This window comes from Chiloscyllium punctatum, chromosome 2 (assembly GCF_047496795.1).
Source record: "Chiloscyllium punctatum isolate Juve2018m chromosome 2, sChiPun1.3, whole genome shotgun sequence".
NCBI classification, from domain to species: domain Eukaryota; kingdom Metazoa; phylum Chordata; class Chondrichthyes; order Orectolobiformes; family Hemiscylliidae; genus Chiloscyllium; species Chiloscyllium punctatum.
Window position 1 is genome coordinate 152,911,537 of NC_092740.1, and position 24,541 is coordinate 152,936,077.

Here is a 24,541-nt window from a genome sequence, read left to right on the forward strand (position 1 = left end):
TTTATAATCCAGCGAAAAGTTTTGTTTTGTGTGCAGTGCAGGCAGATCTTTGGATAAAAACAGAAAGAACTGCAGAAGCTGTAAATCTGAAACAAAAACAGAAGTTGCTGGAAAAGCTCAGCAGGTCTGGCAGCATCTGTGCAGAGAAATCAAAGTTAATGTTTCAGATCCAGTGAATATTCCTGAGAACAGAATCATTGAACAATTGAGTCGAGAGTGTGGTACTGGAAAAGCACAGCTGGTCAGGCAGTGTCCGAGGAGCAGGAGAATCGACGTTTCAAGCATAACTTCTTCATCATGCTCAAAACATCAGTTCGCCTGCTCCTCAGATGCTGCCTGACCTGCTGTGCTTTTCCAGCACCACACTCTCGACTCTGATCTCCAGCATCCGCAGTCCTCACTTTGTCCTCATGGGTGATTGAGCCCAGCGAGCAATAGATATTATGGCTGCAAAGAAGATGCACATAAATCAGGATCAGCATTAGATTTGAAATTTGAGAAGCTCATTCAAAAGTCTAATAACAGCAGGGAGAAGCTGTTGGTATGTGCGTTTAAGCTTTGACATTATGGAATGTGATAATACTGGAACCTGATCCTGGCATGGTTCCATCCTATTTTACACTGGCTCTTTACATTTGCCGACTCTCAGGGATAATATTTTGATGACAGATTGGGGTAAAGTGTGGAACTTCCTTTATTCAATTAATCATCTTCGCAAGTAAACCTGCTGATTGCACTGAAGTATGAGATGGAGAGTTTATCTCAGTGTCTATAATGGCCATTCCTTTCTGCTGCTGCTGTGGCATTTTGTTACCTTGGTGTTCCAGCTGGGGATGCAACTTAATTCATTACAGAGACTGCAGCTCACAGCCATTCCCCTACAGCAACAAGAACCTGCCTCATATTTGTCCTGTTCAAACAATTGTCTAATTGCATTTAAAAATATTTTTTGTTGAACTCAGCTTCAACAATATTTTGCAGCAAGACTTCCAAATTACAGCCATCACCTGTGTAAAAAAGATCATTCCTAACCTTTAATTCATGGCAATTCCAAGCCTAGAAATTTACAGGGGCATCACAAATTTCTATTCCACCACCTGCAGGAAGCTAGTAAAAAAGTTAGTCCAAGAATATTAAGGACACCATCTTTTATGCAATTCTTTGGGCTTCTTCCCCATTTGTGTCAGGATGTGAGACTATTAGAACCATCAAACCCCAATATCTTACAGGAAAATGTATTTCCTAGGGTGTCACGGTGGCTCTGTGAGGCCACTACTGCCTCACAGATTCAGTTCTGCCCTCGGGCGACTGTCTATGTGGACTTTACACGTTCTCCTCATGTCTGTGTGGGTTTCCTCTGGGTGCTCCGGTTTCCTCCCACAGCCCAAAAATGTGCTGGTCCTGTGGATTGGCCATGCTAAATTGCCCATAGTGTCTAGAGATGTGTAGGTAAGGTGGATTAGCCATGGGGAATGGAGGGTTAAAGAGTGGAGGGGTGGGTCTGGGTGGGCTGCTCTTCAGAGGGTTGGTGTGGACATAATAGGTGAAATGGCTTGTTTCCACACTGCAGGGACTGTATTTAATAATTAACTTTAACAATGAGCCAAACAGGAGCTGGAATGTATGAGCTGTATCTGTATTGTTTTAAATTTGTCAATGGGTTATGAAGTATATTTCAGTGAATCTATCCATTTTTGAAGTAGCTTATGCAGGTTAATGAGGTGTGTCACTCTCAACCAGATAGAATAAATGTTTATTTAGTTACCAAAGTAGAATAGCACAATATGATAATTGCCTCATTTCTGTGTCTCTAAGTTTCATGAGCATTTAGTGCTCATGTATAAAGTAAACATAAACATAGGAGTATAAAATCATTTGGAAAAGAACGTGTTTGGTATAGTTATCTGGGAATAGAACTCTTGTGACTGAAAACAAAGAGTAAGGGGCCCCTTCAAACCACTAAGCCAAGTATGAATAACATTGACTGCAAAGAAAGGTAAACTCCTATCAGGATGATCTTTGGAGTTCAATAAATAAATGCAGAATGTCTGAGCAGTTTTGTTTGAGGTCAAAGCCAGTTCTCACCTGACATCTTGCCATGATTTTGTCTAACCATTTCAGATATTTAGGCTTCGATTCTCCCTGAAGTTGCTGCCTGTTTTTTTAATGAAATAGGATCAGGAAAACACCATACATGGACCTCACAAAGAAATAAGGTCATCGCCAACTTCTACATCAACTCCCCTTTCTCACTCTACTCCCATATCCCTTGGTTCATGCCATGCCCAAAATGCCTAGACAGTAAACACAGGAAATAGCATTCTTAAAGGCTTAGTGTGGTACAAAGAAACTGGATCTGAATTCTCATTTTTGAGAAGAACTCTCCAGTTTCCTTTACTGTTACAGACTTCTTACACCACACATACATTTTTAAAGGTTTGTCCATGGGAAATGGGCAGCATTTATCACCCATCAGTAATTGACCGGAGGGTACTTAAGAGTCAACCACATTGCAGTGGGTCTGGAGTCACATGTAGGTCAGACTGAATAAGGGCAACAGATTTCCTTCCCTAAAGGGAAATGAACCAGATGGTCCATAATAATAAATAAAACTGATTGTTTTTGACGAGCTTTTAGTTCCAGAATTTTTATTTTTAATTCAAATGTCACTATTTGTCATGTGGCTTTCAAATCCATGTTCTCAGGATATTAGCCTGTAGTTCTGGATTACTAGTCCAGAGACATTGCTACTACACCACTGCCTCCTCACTGGGGTCAACAAAGTAACTTGTTTGACCTATTCTCTTCTGCTTAGATCCCAGACCCTCTCCACAGTCTCACCATCACTATAATAGTTGCAGGATGCTCTATTATAAGCTATCTCTGAGTTGCATCCAATGAAGCAAAGATAGCCATGACATTTGCTACTTACGAATGTTTGCCAATCCACCTTCACATTCTTTTGACGGATGAACCAAGCCTTCGGTTGACTCAGCTGTGCTCAAATTAACAGCTTGCACACCAGCCATGGATCCTTCACCTAGATTTTGACATTATGAGGAGGAAAAGGATGACCATGTAGAACAGACAAGGTTGAGGCTTGGGGATAAGGCATTACTGAAGTTATCTTTTATCTAATTATCGGAATTCATTGATCTTGATCTGTAGACCAAGATGATGTTACGGAGCTGTACCTTCAAAGTAACAGATCTAGCAGGAGTTAATAGTTCTTCCACATTATAAAGATGAGGAAATATGTGATCTACATGTGTGCGTGTGAAAATTATTGTCCATATTGACCCAAATAGTCATTGCGCAGATATACAGCAAGGTCTTTATTCAACAGAAGCAAAATTTACAAATAAATTGATGATTCCCCAGTTCTCAGCTCCAACAAAGCAATCAATCCATTGAAGTTAAATCCTTAAATCTGCTTTTCTTTTCCATTTGTATTCCATAGTATTATTATTGTAACTTTAAGACAATTTTATTGCATTTCTTTAAATTGTTTACACTTTATTACATTTTTTTTTGCTTTAACCTCATGAACATCTTATTTTACATATTATTTCAAATTATTTCAAATGCTTTATTGGTTTGGTCGGCTCAGACCATTCACAATGGTTGAACATTTCCTGTACCAAATCTCTGTTTACACCAAATTTGGGTAACGTTCAGAAGTGGAGTAAAGAGCAGATACACATTTTTTTTCCACAGAGATTCAGTAACAACAGAAATGCTTTTCCAGAAATCAAGTGTGTCATATTTTTGATTGTGGATTCATGCAGATATTTGCAGGTATCGTTACCTCTAAGTTAACTGTACATATATTCCTATTCCTAGTGATACATCTACATTAATATTTGGTTTCTACAATTAATACAATACACCCTGACTTAGCTATTTTATCAAAAATCAATACTTTTAGCTACCATAAAAATATTCCAAGGTTCAAAAGAAAATGTCACTTTTGCACTTGTAAACTTTATTTAAATTTTCTTTTACACAGAAGCCTCTGCAATGTTAAATCTATTCATTGAACTTTGCATGTTTTGAATATGCATTTTTAAAATGGGTTAATTGAAAGTATGATTGGAAGTGTTTATGTACAATTGACAAGACAATTTTAACTCTTCAATTTGTCGAAAGGAATAGGACGATAATAAAAATGGAGGAACTTTATCTCCCACTCATCTGCAATATTACCACAGTTGGTTTTGGTGATAGGTAAGATTCCAGATAAATTCAAGCAGGAACATTATTTGTGAATACAAATCAAGGTCTCATAATATATGCTCCATTGAATGAATGCGTTTTGCTCGTGGCATTGAATGAATGGCTGGAGCTCGATTCTTTTAATTGAATATTATGAGACTCTTGTGAAATTTGGCCTCTCTCTTAAGTAGGTCTTCAACTTCTAAGCCGAGGGGAAGCTGCTCTTCCAGATTAAATCTTGCTGTCATCAGCCTCACTTCAGTGCTGCTGTGTAGCCCTCAGATATCCTGATCTTAAACAGCCCCTAACTGCGACAAATTGCTGAGCAGCTGACCCAGTCCCATGTGGGACTACCTTGTACCCGAATTGTCCTCCTTCTAGTTGTTAATTGTCCTCCTTCTAGTATTCCTTCACATTGGAAATGGGAAGAACTCAGACTGTTTGATGTCTCGTCAACAATTTATCTAGATTAGATTAGATTACTTACAGTGTGGAAACAGGCCCTTCGGCCCAACAAGTCCACACCGCCCCGCCGAAGCGCAACCCACCCATACCCCTACATTTACCCCTCACCTAACACTACCGGCAATTTAGCATGGCCAATTCACCTGACCTGCACATCTTTGGACTGTGGGAGGAAACCGGAGCACCCGGAGGAAACCCACGCAGACACGGGGAGGACATGCAAACTCCACACAGACAGTCGCCTGAGGCGGGAACCCAGGTCTCTGGTGCTGTGAGGCAACAGTGCTAACCACTGTGCCACCGTGCCGCCCATAAAGCATTGCCATTCCCTCTAGAATTTTGAAGAGAGGTCCAAAATAAATGACATTGATGTTGTGTTCATGATAACATATAAAATGCAAATAAATCTGTTACAAAGTATAAAATTTGCATGGATGGGGTATGCTATGTAGAAAACTGGATAGATATGCTATAAATGTTCATAAAAAATAAGAATCAGAAACTTTCCAGTCTTGATCCTTGGTCTTTGACGAGGTAACTGAACTGCTCCAGTGGGTCAGTTGGTGGCAGAGTGCTACAGATGGTGTTAATGCCTCTGGGCAACAAAACAAAACCTGTCAATGAGAGTTGCACTACCAGTTCTGAGAACGCACTCTGACAATGTTAGAATCAGGTCCAGATCAGCTGTTTCCCTCGAATGAAAGGCTCTGTTGTAGAATCCTAGAATCCCCACAGTGTGGAAACAGACCATTTGGCCCAACTCTCCAAAGAGCATCCCACCAAGACTCATCCCCTACCCTATCCCTGTAACCCTGCCAACCCCACAGCTAATCCACCTAACCTACACATCCCTGGACAATATGTGATAATGAGCAGTAAGCTGTTATTTTTGGTAATGTTGATTAAGGGATCACCACTGGCTAGGACACCCAGGATTACCTCCTTGGTCTTCTTAAAGATAGAGACATGGAAACTTTTAAATCCATGTGAATGGGCAAATGTCTTATTGGAAAGCGAGCACCTCTTGCAGTACAGCACTCCCTCAGTGCTGCACTGGAGTATCAGCCTTGCTGCATGTGCTTAAAGCCTGGAGTACAATCTTGTGATTCAGAGCATAATTCACTGAGGCACAACTGCCATTTCTGCTTGAATAAACAAATTTAGGCTCTGTGGGACCCAATGACCTATTGGTAGTCATTGATAAATATAACAAAGAATCTGTTAACATTTTTACATTTTTGGTACAGGTTGTTTCTCCTGGGATCATAATAATTCCCATCCATGTCACTCGGGGTCCTTCCAGGGATTACCCCTCCCTTCAACCCAACTTGCTGATTGGCACCACATACAAACCAGTCCAAACCCCACCCTCTGAAATCACCATCAGTATTGGAGCATACACGATTCTTCAGTGGCAGTTAAATGCGACTCACCTCCAGATTTGGCTCTGGTTCCAGGCCAGTGTGGACCCAAAGGTGGAAACATTACTATGGCAACTTTATATCTGTTTGGAGCACAAGGCAAATTTTTTGACTTATGCTCTCAAAATAGAAAAATGTGCTCCATCAAAATTATGTTGGGACAATTGCTTCAGATGTTTAAAGGCATTGCCAACAGTTTTCTGCTAGTGTCTAATTTTATACTGGCTCTGAGTGATGTACTTTATTGGTTTCTGTTTTGAGTCTTACTGAGTAGATACCTCTGGAAGATTTTGCACATGCATCTTGTACGTGCATAAAGTTCTAGATATATTTTTCTAATCAACCTGTCATTAAACATCTCTGGAGCAGATGGCACTTAGACCCAGACCTCCTGGCTCAGAAGTAAGGATGCTACCACTTTGCCATGAGAACTGTGCAGAAAGTTCCATTTTGTGTAAAGAAACATGACAGTGCCCAATATGTAAAATATGAAAATTGAAATCAAGTCAAAATGCTCCTTAGCTTCAGCACTATTCATGTTTCCAACGAGAACATCAACAAATTTCAAAGCTAAATAAAAGATTAACTCTCCTGAGAAACAAGTAGATAATGACAATAAGAGAAAATGATTAAGATAAGTGAATAAGAGTCCAAAAGGATGCAAGTAATGAAAATAAAGTCAACCCAGCAAAAATACTGAAAATTCTAGAAATCGGCAACAGAAACAGAAAATGCTGGAAAAACTCTGCAAATTGTACATAATATGTGCAGAGAAGAAAACATGAACAATATTCCAGGTGAGCAGCCTTTTTATCTCATAGCTTCCCATTATCTGGGGTTCCAAACTCTCTCTAGGTATTAGGCTATTTACACATACTTCTTTCAATTTAATAAACTGTGTATTCCCTGAAAATTGTGCTGTCTCATTCCCATCGGCGAAGATCAAGAAAAACTTGGGTGATCAATTTGTTAAAGACTCTGTCTGATTCATTGGCATGGTCCTAAGTTTCCCATTTGCCCATCATTTTAATTCTCCGGACCATTCCCTCCTTGCTCGTTCTGCCTCATATACTGTTACATGACGTGGTAACGGAGTTTGAAGAATAGCACCTCACTCTTCTACACCAATCACTTAGACTCGACATTGAGTTGAATCTCATGTCATGACCACTGGCAACATCTCCATGAGATTCCGTTCGGATGAAATGTGAGTGAACCTGAACCATTACTTCTCTTTGTCTCTCCGCGAATGCTGCCTAACATTGTAAGTACTTTTAGCTTTACATAGATTGATATTAGATGATTTTTTGGTGCACTGCACAATTATGTCCAGTGAAATCAAGGTCAACTCCTTGACATTCAGTTGCCAGCAGTCAAATCTGGGTTGGTTTATAATGTCCAAGTTGAGATTGGGCAATCAAGATTAGATTAGATTAGGTTAGATTCCCTACAGTATGGAAACAGGCCCTTTAGCCAAACAAGTCCATACCGACCCACCAAAGAATAACCTACCCAGACTATTCCCCTACATTCACCCCTGACTAATGCACCTAACACTACAGGCAATTTAGTATGGTCAATCTACCTAACCTGCACATCTTGGACTGTGGGAGGAAACCAGAGCATCCAGATGAAACCCACGCAGTCACGGGAGAATGTGCAAACTCCACACAGACAATTATCGGAGGTGGGAATTGAATCCGGGTCCCTGGCGCTGTGAGACAGCAGTGCTAACCACTGAGCCACTCAAAACCAAAAACAAGATTCAGAAGAAGTAATATACTCACAAATATAATTCCAAAAGTGAATGCAGATCTCACCAGCTGAGATCATTGACAATACTAGTTCAACTTCACCAAACAGGGTTTTAGCTCCTTTTTTATACTTGGAGCAACAATGTGGTAGTAACAGTAATGAACGCAGACCCTGCAATGTATGAGACATGTATATTTAGACAAGTACAGTGGCAATCTAAGTTTTGGAAGATGCCATAGTATGCAGCCAATAACGTTATAACTACATATAATCACCAACTAAATATCAGAACATCATCTGCCAATGTCTAGTTGGAAAATCTTTGCATTCTGATTAATATGCAGCCATATATCATGCTCCATGATCAGTGGCATTGAAAAATCATGAATGAATTAGATATTTCAGAAATTTTTATTTATATTAGACACAACAAATGGGAGATGAATTTCTTTGAGGTTTCCCCCAATCTGTCACCACAATGACAGTGCTTACAACCAAACTATCTCCAAAACTTATAGTCACAAAGTAGAAGAATTAATGAGGGAACTTATGTCAAGTATTAATCCATTTTTATAACACTACCTTTGACCATATGAAAGAGGGGTAGGAATAGACCATTCGGCCCCTCATACCTGCTCTGCCATTCAATTAGATCATGGCTGATCCATCATTCCTCACATCCACTTTCCTGCCTTATCCCTGTAACCCCCCCTCTACTGGTCAAGAATCTATCTCAGCCTTAAATATACACAAAGATATTACCCCCACAGCTTTCTGTACCAAGGAGTCCAAAGGCTCATAACCTTCAGAGAAGAACTTCTGCCCATGTCGGTCTTAAATTGGCACTGCCTTATACTGAGACTGTCCTCTGGTCCCAGTCTCTCCCATGAGGGGAAACATTCTCTCAGCATTGATCCTGTCGAGTCCCTTAAGAATCCGATATGTTTCAATGAGATCACCTCTCATTCTCCTAAACTGCAGAGAGTAGCCTCCCAACCTGTTTTGTCTTTGTTCATTCGATAATCCCTCCAGACCAGAGATCATCCCAGTGAACCTTCTCAGAACTGCCTCCAATAAAATAAAATGACCTGTCCTTTCATGAACGAATGCAGTTAGAACCAATTTGTAACTATCAGTCCTGAGTCATAGTGATATCAGGGAATATATATATATCATATGGATATGAAAAAGGTTAATAATTTATTCTTGAAACTGCACAAATCAATTATATCTAGACAGGTAAACTTTGAGGCTGGTTTCAAACAGATTTCACTGCATATGTGATATCATTATTATTATTTCATCTTAATGTTAAAGGTTGCTAATGCTGAAACATCATTTAGAACATATAAGCAACCTAGAATGATTCTAAATTTGACTAATTGAGAGGTAAGCATAGAGTTAAGAATTGTCTGAATCACGAGATAGGATTGGTGCCCAATATTCCACCTTGACATCTCCTATCTTTTTATAGAATGCACAGTTTTAATTTCATGGAGGAGAGATTATTCATACTAGCTTTGTGTTAGTTCCACCAACAGCTACCTTGCTCTCCCATTCGGACTGGAGAGTGACCCTACCTTGTCTGCAAGCAAATGGAGGAATAATTTGCAATTGATTATCAGGGTTTCAATAGCCAGTGTCTATTATATTTTCAAAAGTTTATCTTAAGGTACTCATTACTGATGAGGAGAAATTTATGAATAGATTCAAATGTACAGCTTTGTAAGGTCATCCTTATGTCTAACATATTCACAAATGCTCATTTGCAACTCATCCTTACTCAATCAAAATTGCGATGTTTCTGTGACAGCTACCGAGTCTGTTTTATCTACATCAAAGGCTCCATTGACATAAGCTTCCTTTATCTTGTTTTTGTCCTTCTCAGATGCAGCAGTTTCCAGAGCAAATGGATTCACTATGTCAATGCCACTTGTGAGATCCATCTGCTGCAGTTCTTTACTGGACAGCTTCTCCACAATTCCGGCTCCGAAAGAGTCGCCGAGTACGTTCACCATTGTCCGAAACCGATCCCTAAGGAAACAGGCAGAAGAGGTTATGGATCAGAAACAAACAGACTGAATATCTTTATAAAAATATCAACTCTTTCTGACCATGCAGTCTGTAAAGATGCAAGATCCTGAACTATCTGGACATCCATTTACATATATTTTTGGAGTAACCTACAGTAAAACAATTTGAAACATAATTTGCTCAATTCATTCTTTTAATCAATTTCTCAGTTTCAAAGAAAGCTCTATGGAATTCAACAATTGTTACAAATATGTTACAAATCCTTTCAAGCTTAGCATCACTAGACACTACAGAATGAGCATGATTATATCTTTCTGCTGCTCAATATTTAGTTAACAATACCGTGATCCAGAGATGATAAAATTCTCCTGTAATCTGCTGCTGTAATATTTCACATGATACCATGCTACATTTACCAACCTTTTACAAAGAAACCTATCATGGTAAAATATGATTATAATCCAAAAATTGGTTTAATTTTACACTAAATCACAGATAAACAAAATACAGTTCTCTGAACCATCAGTATTAAAATTCCATGGAAAGCGAAAGAATGTAAACTTTACTAATGAAGTGGTCAAATAGTAAACTTGAAGTTAAATAGTCTTCAACGAACTAATTTCCTGTTTTGCATGTAAACACTCCATAGATTTGTGCACCTAATCTATCAATCAGTCTGAGGTAGAGAAAAATACATTCCCTTAAGACTGAAGTTTGTGGAAGGAGTTGGGGTGGAAGGTGTAAGGGTTAGCCCAATGATCTAGCAATCAAAGTTAAAGAAAGCTAACAAGAACTGTTGATGCTGGAAATCAGAAACAAAAGCAGAAATTGCTGGAAAAGCTCAGCAGGTCTGGCAGCAGAGTTAACATTTGGGGTCTGGTGACCCTCCCTCTGATTTCTCTCCACAGATGCTGCCAGACCTGCTGAGCTTTTCCAGCAATTACTGTTTTTGTTAGCAATCAAAGATACCTTCGAACAAAATGCTTCTTTGTCATCTAAAGGTCTGAATGTTGAGCCACCTGCCATAAACGAATCAATGCTTGGCCATTCAAAACATCAGGCCTGCACAAGTCTTGAGTACAGGAGTTGCAATCGTTGGTTAGGATGTTGGTTAGGTCACTTTTGGAATATCAGGTGCAATTCTGGTCTCCTTCCTATTGGAAGGATGTTGTGAAACATGAAAGGGTTCAGAAAAGATTGACAAGCATCATGCCAGAATTGGAAGGTTTGAGCTATAGGGATAGGCTGAGCAGGCTGGGGCTGCTTTCCTTGGAGCATCGGAGACTGAGAGGTAACCTCATAGAGGTTTAAAACATCTATGGATAGGGTAAATAGACAAGGTCCTTTCCCTGGGTGGGGGAGTCCAGAATTAGAGGGCATAGGTTTAAGATTGAGAGGGGAAAGATATAGAAGGGACCTAAGGGGCAACGTTTTCACACAGCGGGTGGTACATGTATGGAATGATCTGCCAGTTGTGGAAGGTGTCATCAACAGTGCTATCAAGCAACATCTGCTCAGCAATAACCTTTTCAGTGACACCCAGTTTGTTTTTCAGTGACACTCAGCTCCTGACATCATTACAGCCTTGGCTGAAACATGGACAAAGGAGCTGAATTGCACAGGGAAGGTTAGAGTGACACCCCTTGACATCAAGGCTACTTTACAGAGTGTGCCATGAAGGAGCCCAAGAAAAACAATTCAAGGGAATCAGGAGGCTAACTCCCTGCTGGTTGCCATAGTTGGAGGTCAGTCAATTCTGCAGCAGCTTCTCAGGGTTGTGTGCTAGGCTCAACCATCTTCAGCTGCTTCAATGGCACAACTTCCATCAGACGTAGGGATGTTCACCGATGTTTAGCACCACTCGCAACCCCTCAGATACTGAAGCAGTCTGTGTTCAAATGCAGCAAAATCTGATCAATATCCAGTTTGGATTGACAAGTGACAAGGAGCATTCACACCATGCCATGTGCCAGGCAATAAGCATATCCAACAGAATAGAATCTAACCGTCACCTCTTGACATTCAATGGCATCGCCATCATTCAATGTCTTACTGTCCATGAACAGCAAAGTATTGTAGATGCTGGTAATTTGAAACAAACACAGAATGCTGGAGAAACTCAGCAGGTCTGGCAGCATCTGAGGAAAATTATAGAACTAATGTTTTGAGTCTGCAGAAGACCAGTGATGGAAGGTGTCATTAACAGTGCTATCATGCAACACCTGCTCAGCAATAACCTTTTCAGTGACACCCAGGTTGGGTTCCACCAGGGCCACTCAGCTCCGGACCTCATTACAGCCTTGGCTCAAACATGGACAAAGGAGCTGAATTGCACAGGGAAGGTTAGAGTGACAGACTTGGAACATGAACCTTCTTTCTCTCCACAGATGTTGCCAGACCTGGTGAGTTTCTCCAACATTCTCTGTATTTGTTCCCCAGTATCAACATTCCGAGGATACCATTGACTGGAAACTGAACTGGATGAGCCAGTTCAATCCCGTGGCTGTAACCGCAGGTCAGAGGTTTGGTATCCTGCAGCAAGTAATCAACTTCTGACTTCCCAAAACCTCGCCACCATCTACAAGGCACAAGTCAGGAGTGACTTCCCCTTCCCCCACCTCACCCTAGTTTCAAACTTTCAGCTCAGCACTGTCCCCATGACTTGTCCGGACTTGTCCTACCTGCCTATCACCTTTTCCACCTATCCACTCCACCCTCTCCTCCCTGACCTATCACCTTCATCCCCTCCCTCACTCACCCATTGTACTCTATGCTACTTTCTCCCCACCCCCACCCTCCTCTAGCTTATCTCTCCACGCTTCAGACTCACTGCCTTTATTCCTGATGAAGGGCTTTTGCCCAAAACGTCGATTTCGAAGCTCCTTGGATACTGCCTGAACTGCTGTGCTCTTCTAGCACCACTAATCCAGAATCTGGTTTCCAGCATCTGCAGTCATTGTTTTTACCTCGCTGATTTCTGTTAATTGAATATTAATTGAATTTAATTGCATTCAGGTTGTGATATTAACTGGAAAAGTCAATTACGTCTCTAAAAAGGAACACAGTTAAACTGTAACTGTGGGGTGAGAAATCTTTGTAAATAAAGGCTTATTGAGATATGTAAAGTTTTGTTCCTGTACAATTTTTCATGAGCTGGGTTAAAATAAAACTTTTACCTAATAATACAGAAAATGAAAAGAGCACATTTAATTGATATTGTCATTCAACTGGGTGATTATTACGTTGAGAGGGTTGTGATGGCATTTTGGAAGCTGAGTAGGGGATTGAAGGCATGTTCATTTGTAGTAAGTGGGGAGGACCCCACCTATATAGTCAAATGTAATTAATATAAACTTAACAACATGGTGTCAAAGGCTGTATTGTATAGCAGTCTTCAAGATTACATGCTGCAATGTATTATGCAGTAGTAACTACACATTTAACTCCAGTAACTCTGTATGTGATAAAGTTAGGATATGGACGAGCAATACCAACTTTGAGTGACACATTTGTGAAGGATATAGCAATTTATGAATAATGATGCAGAACCATTCTCAACCTGTCAAAGGAACAATAACTTTATTTTAAGCCCATTATGTCACTGAGTCATAAATCATACAGCACAGAAACAAATCCAACTCATCTGCGCTGACCAAGTGTCCCAAACTAAACTGGTACCATTTACTTGTGTTTGACCCATATTTCCCTAAACCTTTCTGATTCATGTACCTGTTCAAATGACTTTTAAATGTTATAACTATACCTGCATCGACTACTTCCTCTGGCAGTTCATTCCACATACAAAGCATCATCTGCGTGAAAAAGTTGTCCCTCAGGTCCCTTTTAAATCTCTCTCCTCTCACCTTAAAACTATGCCCCATAACGTTCTCCTGATGACCAATCTATTAAAATCATGTACATTGTAAAGCTCCTCTGCTATAACATGTGTTAACTAAATCTAAGGAGCAAATGTCATTCAGAAATTATTTGTTGTCATGATTGGTTACCATGGAGCTGTCCAGAAAGGTGAAAGTTTGATTGACATACATGTTATGAAAACTTTAGGCATTTTCCAAATTGACATGTTAACAATGTGCTATATGTATAATGAAGTGGAAGACTTTCTTTTAAGGTACTTGAAAAAGCTTACAAAGTATCTTGGGCATTGATTGTACACTGATCCTTAAGAAAACCAACAACCTTGTAAAACTGGATGACCTGACCTTGCTGTAGTCTTTCTGTGATGTCAAAAGCAATGAATTCTCTGGCTACTGTGTGTCAGGCATTTTGCAAAACACAAAAAAAGAAACCCAAAGAACTGCGGATGCTGTGAGTGAAAACTGAAAACAGAAATTGCTGGGAAAACTCAGCAGGTCTGGCAGCATCTATAAAGAGAAAGCAGAGTTAACATTTTAAGTCCAGGGAAGCAATGCCTGTTCTGAAGAAGGGCATAAGTGAGGACTGCAGATGCTGGGAATCAGAGTCTAGATTAGAGTGGTGTTGGAAAAGCATCACTCTAATCTTTTCTGAAGAAGGGTCATTGGACCTGAAATGTTAACTCTGCCGGATTAGAACAGAACTTCTACCTAATAATATAGAAAATGAAAAGAGCACAAGAATTTGATACTATTGTTCAAATGGGTGATTATTATGTTGAGAGGTTTGAGATGGCATTTTCGAAGCTGGGTAGGGGATTGAAGGCATACTCATTTGTTGTAAGTGGGGAGGACTCCACCTCCATCCAGAGATGCTGCCAGACCTCCTGAGTTTTCCCAGAAATTTCTGTTTTTATTTTTACAAAACACATGTCTATTTTGCAGCCTGATTGATATTTGGGAGTTCCTCACATTGTAACACTGAGCTGCTTTAATTTCATATAGATTCTGATCCACAGACTTCCTGCCACAGTTTGAATAATATGGTTTTTGACCTGCCATTCTGAAATAATTTATTACATCAAAGAAAAAATATATGACTAGTACTGTGAATAACATCTTGAACACTAAATATAATTCTCTTTAACTGAATACATTCCATTACAGATCAGTTGTTAATTTTAAATCTAAGATTTGTTTTTTTGTAAGGCAAGGGTACTAAGGGATATGGACCAAAGGCAGGTATATGGAGTTGGACCATAGATCAGCCCTGATCACACTGAATGACAGAGCAGACTCAAGGGGCTGAATGACCTTCTCCTGTTCCTATGTTTAAGAGTTATATTGTTTCCTAAAAGAAAAATGCTTCCTTAAAAAAAACTTCATGCAGACTTACAGTAGCCAATCCACGGCCATGATCAGAGTGATGTCATTAGCAGGCAATCCAACTGCGGTAAGAACAATTACCATGGTGACCATGCCAGCTTGAGGAACTCCAGCTGCTCCAATACTGGCTGCTGTGGCTGTAATGCTGGAGAATTGAGAAACACTGATCAGACTCCACACTGTTTGCTGCTTTACCCATCATGAAAACTGTAACACGCTGCACAAGCACTCTTGTGTCAGTGCTATTGTCCCTAACTCTGGACCAGGAGGCCTGGGTACAAATCCCACCTGCTCCAGAGGTGTACAATCTCTGAACAGGTTAACTAGGAAAATATCTACATTTGAATGGATGAAATCAGTGCAAATTAAGTACCCAAAGAGATGTAAAAAAAAAGCTAAATTGGTTTAAAAGAGGGAGGGGAAAAGCAGTAAAATCTTGTCCACTGACAGTACTCCCACTTCATAGGGCTCAGTGGTAAATGCACAGACTGGGATGACACTGAGCATTACAAATCAGTTCACTCCCAGTTTCAAACAGCCGGGACAGAGAAGTGAAACAAAAGAACTGTGGACTCTGGCAATCCAAAACAAAAAACAGTAACTAATGGCGACTGAAAGCAGATGCTGCCAGTCCTGACGAATTTTTACAAAGATACGAAGGCAATAATTAGCCTGTGTTCTTGGAACAATAAAGAGAATTCTAATGTTATTAGCTATCCAGGAACTAAAGTAGGATTTGAAACCTTTAATGTTTTCTGGGTAAGTATTAAGTTTAAATGAATCAGAACCATCAAATCTCCAACTCTTTTAACTTGTTGGACAGAGGTTAAGGTAGCCCCACGGGATTTACCCCAGCCCTTAATTCTGAGTCCCTGTACTTCTTTCCATCCATGACACCCAACCCAGGAACCCCGAGTGCAATTTCACCCACTGTTTTCTTGATACTCCACAATGCCAGAACAATGGCAGTTCACTTCTGACAAGAATCACAGCCTCCACAGTGTTGGCTGACAGTCTGCAACTGTGTGTGGAGTTTTCATTAGGGCAGGACTTACACCTCTAGGTTCATGATTCCAGGGGAAGGCTACCACCAACAAACCCTGTTCTTGTGGGGCATTTGGTGGGTCTTCCTCAAAACAGTCAACATAGGTCACTTGATAACTTGCCAGCAGGTAGATGGGACAATCCTTCGCCATCCACCAATGACTCAGCCAATTCTCTCTTTGATTCTGTCTCTCCTTGTGGTTTACAGGTATGTTTAGAACATTGCAACTTGACCACAATACCTTTGCGTATTTTACATGGAACATAACTATGGAGGGAAATGGTTTAATTCGAATGATTTATTAAATTTGATAGCACCAGCACGTTTTAAAAGAACCAATATCCTTACATGTTGAAACCTGAGCTGGAGGTCTCACCTGATGGTGACTATCTGTCCTGCATCCAATGGATAGTCATTAAGCTGAGCAATAAATATCGCAGCAACTGCTTCATAGAGAGCTGTTCCATCCATGTTTATTGTGGCACCCACCGGCAACACAAATCTGGTGATCCTTTTGTCAACCTTGTTTTTGTCCTCAGCACATCGGAATGTGACTGGCAGAGTTGCGGAACTGCATAGAGGAATGCATGTTACTACCAGAGCAAAGTTCTTTTCACTTTTGTTTTTAACTTCTTAGCATTTTCACATCTTTGTCTAATTGCTCTGTTCTGATGCTACAACTCTGAACCATCCCCGAGCTACATCCAACATCTCTCTCGTTTTATCTCTACCCTCTTTCTTAAAAATCCATTTTTTTGTCACATGCACAAACAGTATTCCAGAACATTTTGGTTCATTACATCACTCATTCCAAGGCATATTGGGCTAATATTTGCCTTGTTTGATTTATTTAAGCAAAATAATCATTTCTTCCACAGCATAGTAAAATAATGAGGATTACTTTGGAAAAATGTCACAATTGCTTGTGCAAAAGATTCACTATCTCACTCTCACTCACTCACCATATTAGCTCCTTTTAAAGATCGAAGCTATCCTCTGGCAATTGACCCAAGTGATCATTCCAACACCTGGGAAGATATAGTGAGTGTATAGACAAGGGGCATTAACACCCCTATGCAATAGCAAGAAACTGTTATAAAACCTTGCCTGTCATTACCCAACCTGCAGTTTCCAATGGGATCAGAATAGCAAGCAGAAACCAAGGCTAACTAATGTCCTTCCTGGTCTAGAGATGCTTAAGACATTTATTCCTGTTGTTGAGGTGCTGAATCAGCACATGGGAATTAAACACGCTGCCTACTTAGTCAGTTCTATTCAGTAACAGATCGTGAATTTCATTCAATCAGTAAATCTGCAGGGACTCAGTATTTTTGATTTGAGTGGGACATTACTCATTAGAATCTTAATTAAATCCTGCAGAATAAATGATTAATCAAATTAACATTTTTCCTTCTGTGCAGTCACTATAAATTCTTCTCCAAACAAGGTCCAGGTTGCTTACTGGATTGTACAACAGTCACTAACACCTATCCCATTACCTGGATGAAATCATGACAGAAGTCAACAATGCCTCAGCCATTCCTCCAACGAATATAAAGGGATTTTTCTGAACCACAATGAAATAGATCATAGGAAGAATAATTCCACCATGGATGGCTAATCTGCCAAAGGAAATTGCAACAAAATTTAAAATGAATTGGATTTTACGTAATATTGCCTTCAATAAAGACTTGTAAAATCCTATATAAAACCATCCTATACAATTTAAGCCAAATACTATGTGAAAACTCATTGTGATTGTACAATGATTACACTATGATTTTGTACTTTTGAAGATGTGTAATACTGTAATCATTATTTCTTGTTTTTCTATTTTTTCTAAAGAATTTGTACTTAAGAATCTGTATCGAGGCAACTTTGTACCAAATATGGCACTGTAAGTGGTGACTTCTAAACTTTTCATGTGAGTACATGTGAACAATAAAGCTAATTCATTCAAATCAAATCAATTGAGACCTTCAAAGAGTTAATATTTCTCTCTCTTCTTTTTCTTTCATTCAAGAGAGCAGTTAAGAGTCAACTCTGCACTCACATATAGGCCAGACCAGGTAAAGATGGCAGATTTCCTTCCCTGAAGGTCAGTTGTGAACCAGATGGGTTTTATAATGATCAATGGTGGTTATAACTATACAGTTTTAAATCTCATATTTCACTAATTGCCATAGTCCCATAGCTAATTGCCTGTTGTTCTCGATTCTAGTCCAGAGACATTACCACTGCACCACTATTTCCCCCAATATGTACATTCCTGCTCGAAACAACATCATGGTTTTCAGAAGATCCATTGATACATATGTAGCATCCACTGGTAAATCACTGAGCTAAGATGAAGAGTCTTAGATATATCCTGTGAAGCATCTTGAGATATATCTTCCATTAAAGATACCATATAAATTAAAGGATTAGATTAGATTCCCTACAGCGTGGAAACAGGCCATTTGGCCCAACAAGTCCACATCGACCCTCCGAAGGGTAACCCACCCAGCCCCATTTCCCTCTGACTAACACTATGGGCAATTTAACATGGCAAATTCACCTAACCTGAACATCTTTGGACTGTGGGAGGAAACCGGAGCACCCGGAGGAAACCCACGTACTCGCAGGGAGAATGTGCAAACTCCACACAGACAGTCGCCCAAGGCTGGAATCGAACCTGGGACCCTGGTGCTGTGAGGCAGCAATGCTAACCACTGAGCCACCGTGCTACCCCTAAAGCTACTGTAAATTTTCTCTAAATAATTATTAGGGTATTTACTCAGCAAGGCAAAGGTTAATATGAATTGGAAGGACAACTTTCAATGTTTCACCTGTGTGCTCTTGGAACAATACATTTCTACAAATGCAGACATAATTTATATTACAATAAAACTCAATCCGTATCCCAAAAGAACATGCTTATGAATGACAGTGATTATCTGACAAATACACTCACATCATTTCATGATTTTACAGAGAGAGTACAAAGCCAATATGAATTAATGATGCACTTGAAGACATTTTTGATCTCTGGGTTATTGGCTAGTGCAATGTGAATAGAAACTGCTTGTGCTTTGTTAATATAAAGTCCTCAACAACAATTTTCCTGTCCATGTGCCATGTATTTAACATCGGCCTTGGAGATCATGGGTGTCATCATAACCGTTCAACCATGCCAGGTTTAACCCTGCATCATCACTGAACTATTCAGACCCAGATATTCTGAAGGCCAGATAGTTGTTGGAGTACTGAGGAACTGAGTTATGCATGCAGAATTCCCAGCACATGATTTTGTGGGAATTGCCCTGCTTCCGGAACCTTGCTCAAAGTCTAAGATAAAGGGTTCTGCCAAACTTTTATGGTTAACCAGGAAAATTTAGAGGATTAAAACTTTACTCTAAGTCCTGGATAACAACAGAACAGAACCTTTGACCCCCTACTAACCACACCCAGCATCTCCACATACAACTCCTACAACCTCTGACAACCCTCCAGGACTGGCCACTAGACCTGACCCTGTCAGATTCACCTCCCACTGCCAGCCCTCCTAAAACATGACCTGACCTTGCCAGATCTAAAATCCACAAAACCCCACCCTGCCCATAATGGACTCAATACCTATCCCCCACCAACACAAACCATCTCACCTATTACAATTTTACACTTCTCACTGGCTGCCAGAGAGCCTATGAAACCATTTACAAATGATTTAAATCCTAAAGTAGAGCAGCATGCTATAAAACAGGGGCACGTCTTGCTTTGCAATGCTACTCCTGCACAAAATGGATGTCTACAGGTTTTCCCCCAGTGGACACACATGTGGCATACCTGACTTGGAAATTCGACTGGAAGCAAACTGATGAAAGGTAAGTGGGTAATTTTATAGAGAATTACTGTTGGATGAATCTTTTCCAACATTTCTGGGCCGGTCCTCTTTGATAACTCCATAAAGAAACATTAGTCTGTATATTTCCTATTGAAATAACTTAATCCGGACACTGTACATTTAAAGACAAATGCATTTGTAAACTTTCAAAATTTGCTTCAGTAATTCCCAATTAAGCAATTTAAAAGTTTTGTGATACATACCCAGTCAGCACTGTTGCCATATAAAGGCCAAGTCTACGGAAAATTTCCCAGTCATCCACTCCCATTACTTTTGCAGCAATAAGAAATAATATACCTATTGGCATATACCTAAAAAGAAATCATTGACAAGTGATCAAATTAGGAAATATAATTTCAATTGAACATCAATATGTTTATTTCTAACCCTCAGTTTAGAAATGATAGTTAATTTAATTTTATTTGCAGCTCAAGCACTAAAATAGCAAAGTTTGCTTTTTCAGAGTAAATCTCGACATTTTAATTTGTGAAGTTTAAATAGTTTAGCCATTTTTTTTTTCACTTTCACCAAACCCCAATGGCAGGAGTCACCCAAGATACAATTGACATAAGATTCTTGTTTTTGTGGAATGCTACTACTGGAATCTGATTACAGGGGCTAACACTTTCCAAAAACAAAAACAGAAACTGCTGGAAAAGCTCAGCAGCTCTGGCATCATCTGTGGAGAAACATTAGAGTTAACGTTTTGGGTCCAGTGACCCTTCCTCAGAACTGACGGTAGCTACAAAAATATTGTTTTTATGCAGAAGATAAGGTGGGGAAAGTGGGGAAGGGGTAAACAGCAGGTGGAGATGGAGAGCCCAAAGAGAGAGAAAGGAGTAGATAATGGTCAGCCTAGGAAAATGAATAGGCTACTAGTGCAGACTAGTAATGGCTAACAATGGGTTGTTTGTAATAGTGGGCCACGTGATAACAATTCCTGATGAAGGGCTTATGCTCAAAACGTCGATTTCCCCTGCTCCTCGGATGCTGCCCGACCCGCTGTGCTTTTTCAGCACCACACTCTCGATTCTGATCTCCACCATCTGCAGACCTCACTTTCTCCATGTGATAACAAGGCCTGGTGTGTGGGGGTCGGGGTAAGGACATGGAAAAGATGCCTCAAAACCTAAAATTGTTGAACTCGATATTGAGTCCAGAAGACTGCAGAGGTCCCAAGTGGAAAATGAGGTGCTGTTCTTCCAGCTTGCATTGAGCTTTGCTGTAGCTCTGCAGCAGGCCTTATACAGTGATACAGGCCAGGGAACAAGGTGGTATATTGAAGTGACTATAACTTCTCACTTTACTGTGTCTCCTTAGACAATGAAAACAGTGATTAACAGAGAAATGTGGATCATTGTTAACAAAAAGAGTTATGATCCCTTCCTCTCTTAGGACAATCTTTCTTGGTGGGTATATTTCTTGCATGAACTGAATGAAGGCATCAGAGAGTTGATTGCTGTTTATGGATCTTGTAATGGACAAGAATGAAAACCAATCATTGGTTGCTGCAATGGTTCCAATAATTAGCACAGGAAGGATAGTGTTGAAAAAAGGTAGAAATTAATTTTAATGCAACATTCTACTTACCACATAATAATCTGTACAATTTTCATGGTGGCTTCATTCAATGCATCAAAGAAATCTAGCAGAATTTTGCCTTTTTCGCCCATCTGTCCAATGACAATCCCAAATACTAGGCAGAAGACAATGAGGCCCAGTACATTTATTCCATCAGAGTATGCACCAATCACTTTGTAGTCACTGCTCTTAGTCTATGAGGAGTTTTGAACAGATTAAAAATAAGAATTTTAACCTATTTGTTAATTGAACACATTGATGACTTCTTTTCAAGGAATTGCTACATTTTCTGCACTCAACAACTGAAGCTCTCAAATGCAATGCAATATGAATAATTTTTTTTTAAAAAATCATGTGCACAAGACCGAGGACAGACCCTTCCAGGTTAAAATTTCATTATAACATCAATATTTACAAAAATCACATCCAAATTTTCAAGATTCAATTAAAAAAAATTTCTTCGCTTGTCAATGGGTTAACTATTGAATAACCTCTAGGGAGGTTAAATCCTGGGACTTAACACTTCCTCCTCCTCACCACAAACAAATGTCATCTTTGATGGCTGTAGTGCACACTGCAGACTATCAATTATGGGATCTTCTTGCTCCATATGACTCAGTAACTATTGTGTAAGCAAGGTAACCCTCCAGGAAACTAACCTCTTTACTTGTTTCAAAAATCTCATCATTCTTTACCAAAGACAGATTGGAGAGAAAGTGACATGAATATCTCTGCAGTGCCACAAGACTGGCTTTACACACATAGCATTGTGGGAAAGCCATGAATGGAAAGATTATAGGGATAGAATGTGTGTCAGGCGCAGCAAGATTGACTGATTGAAATCTGAAAATTATCTATGCTGTCAAAATTCTTTGCATGGAGTGGACTATGTGGGAGGGCAAGAAACTGCAAAATGTTGCGCTATCCTGCAGTCACACCGAGATGCAGAACGCTGCAAGGCCAAACCTTGTTATTGTGTATTATATTCATGTTTCTGTCTTTCATAGGCCACCTCAAAATCAATGGGTCTTCCCTCCTGCCAGTTCTTAACTTTAAAAAGGTAAATATGTCCACTAGTTTAAAGGATATGGATATTTCTTTTCCAGCTTGTTCAAATACCTTTTTAACTGAAAGAGAATTAGCTTTGTGTTTGATTTTTAATTATGGAAGAGGTGAAAGCAATTCACTTCCAAGGCCTCAATGTGTTTTCAACTGACTTAACTGAAGCTGTGAGCCTTGTTGTTGTGTAGTTAGTAGTAGATAATGTTTGTCCCTGGGTATACTTGAGGGAAAGACTTCAAGACGAAGGCAACCTTCTCTGAGACAACGATTGATGCTATCCTGCCCTCAGTCAATAGAGGGCCCAAACTGACTCCTTACGCTTCAATCTCCAAAGGCAATTTCCAGATTTCTGCTTTCCACCTTTCAAAAGTGCAATTGATGCATCACGCTCACCCAGCAGAGATTTGCAAAGGTCTGGGTGTTCATAATGCATGTATGTAACTTTATTTAACAGAGTTCAGCAGAGACCGTACAGCCAGCAGCCCGGAGCAGAGCAGGGATGGTGACAAGTGAGGCTGGGGATAGGGGGAGGAGGGCACAGCCAGTGATCTGGAGCAGAGCAGAGACAGTGGCAAGTGGGCGTGGGGGGAGGGAGAAGGGGATACAAGGATGGCAGCGAGCGGGCGTGGGGGGAGGGTGAAGGGGATACAAGGACAGCAGCGAGTGGGTCTGGGGGCAGGCAGAAGGTGATACAGGGATGGCAGCGAGTGGGTCTGGGGGTTGGAGAAGGAGATATAGGGATAGCGGTGAGTGGGTGTGGGGGAGGGAGAAGGGGATACAGGGATGGCGGCAAGTGGGTATGAGGGAAAGGAGAAGGGGATACAGGGATGACGGCGAGTGGGTCTGGGGGGAGGGAGGAGGGGATACAGGGATGGCAGCAAGTGGGTCTGGGGGAGGGGGAAGGGGATACAGGGATGGTGGTGAGTGGGTCTGGGGGGAGGATGAAGGGGATACAGGGATGGGGGCGAGTGGGTTGGGGGGAGGGAGAAGGGGAGACAGGGATGGTGGTGAGTGGGTCTGGGGGGAGGATGAAGGGGATACAGGGATGGGGGCGAGTGGGTCTGGGGGGAGGGAGAAGGGGAGACAGGGATGGTGGTGAGTGGGTCTGGGGGGAGGATGAAGGGGATACAGGGATGGGGGCGAGTGGGTCTGGGGGGAGGGAGAAGGGGAGACAGGGATGGTGGTGAGTGGGTTGGGGGGAGGGAGAAGGGGAGACAGGGATGGCGGTGAGTGGGTCTGGGGGTAGAGAGAGGAGGGTACGGCCAGCAGCCTGTAGCAGAGACAGCTGCTGGTTGGGAACCTGTGGGGCCCAGTAAGGCCACATGGAAGCCCTTATAGAAGGACTGCAATGTCTATCATTTTAGCTTTATTTCTCATTTTCCTAACTTATACTATGTATATCTATAATGTAGTGTTTTTTTTTATTTACTTTATTTTTATCTATCAAGGATTGCACTGTGTATTGGCAACATTGTCCACACTTCACTATCCTCCCTGTTCTTTTGTGTACCTAATCCGAATTCTGATCCATTGGTGCACTAACAAATGTAGAACAAGTCACTCCTAAATGTAATGTTTCATGAACACAGAGAGTGATGGGTGCGTGGAGTGCACTGCCATCAGTGGTAGTAGAGTCAGATACATTAGGGACATTTAAGCGACTCTTGGATAAGCATGTGGATTATAATAAAACAAAGGGTATGTAGGTTAGTTTGATCTCAGAGTAGGATAAAAGGTCAGCACAGCATCGAGATCGAAGGGCCTGTACTATATTGTTCTATGTTCTTTGAACACCATTGAGTTTATTAAAGCAAGTAGC

General features: G+C 40.6%; 1 protein-coding gene across 1 annotated transcript in view; it reads right to left on the reverse strand.

Moving 5' to 3' along the window:
* Positions 1-3,315: 3,315 nt before the first annotated feature.
* slc1a1 (solute carrier family 1 member 1) overlaps positions 3,316-24,541 on the reverse strand; it is a 70,297-nt gene continuing 49,071 nt past the window's right edge. The window contains exons 7-12 of the mRNA XM_072590450.1: positions 21,670-21,854; positions 20,283-20,390; positions 17,696-17,818; positions 16,573-16,767; positions 15,162-15,296; positions 3,316-9,890 (exon numbers count right to left, since the gene is read on the reverse strand). Of these exons, the coding sequence (XP_072446551.1) occupies positions 9,644-9,890; positions 15,162-15,296; positions 16,573-16,767; positions 17,696-17,818; positions 20,283-20,390; positions 21,670-21,854 (993 nt within the window). The 3' untranslated portion in view covers positions 3,316-9,643. The remainder of the gene's footprint in view (positions 9,891-15,161; positions 15,297-16,572; positions 16,768-17,695; positions 17,819-20,282; positions 20,391-21,669; positions 21,855-24,541) is intronic.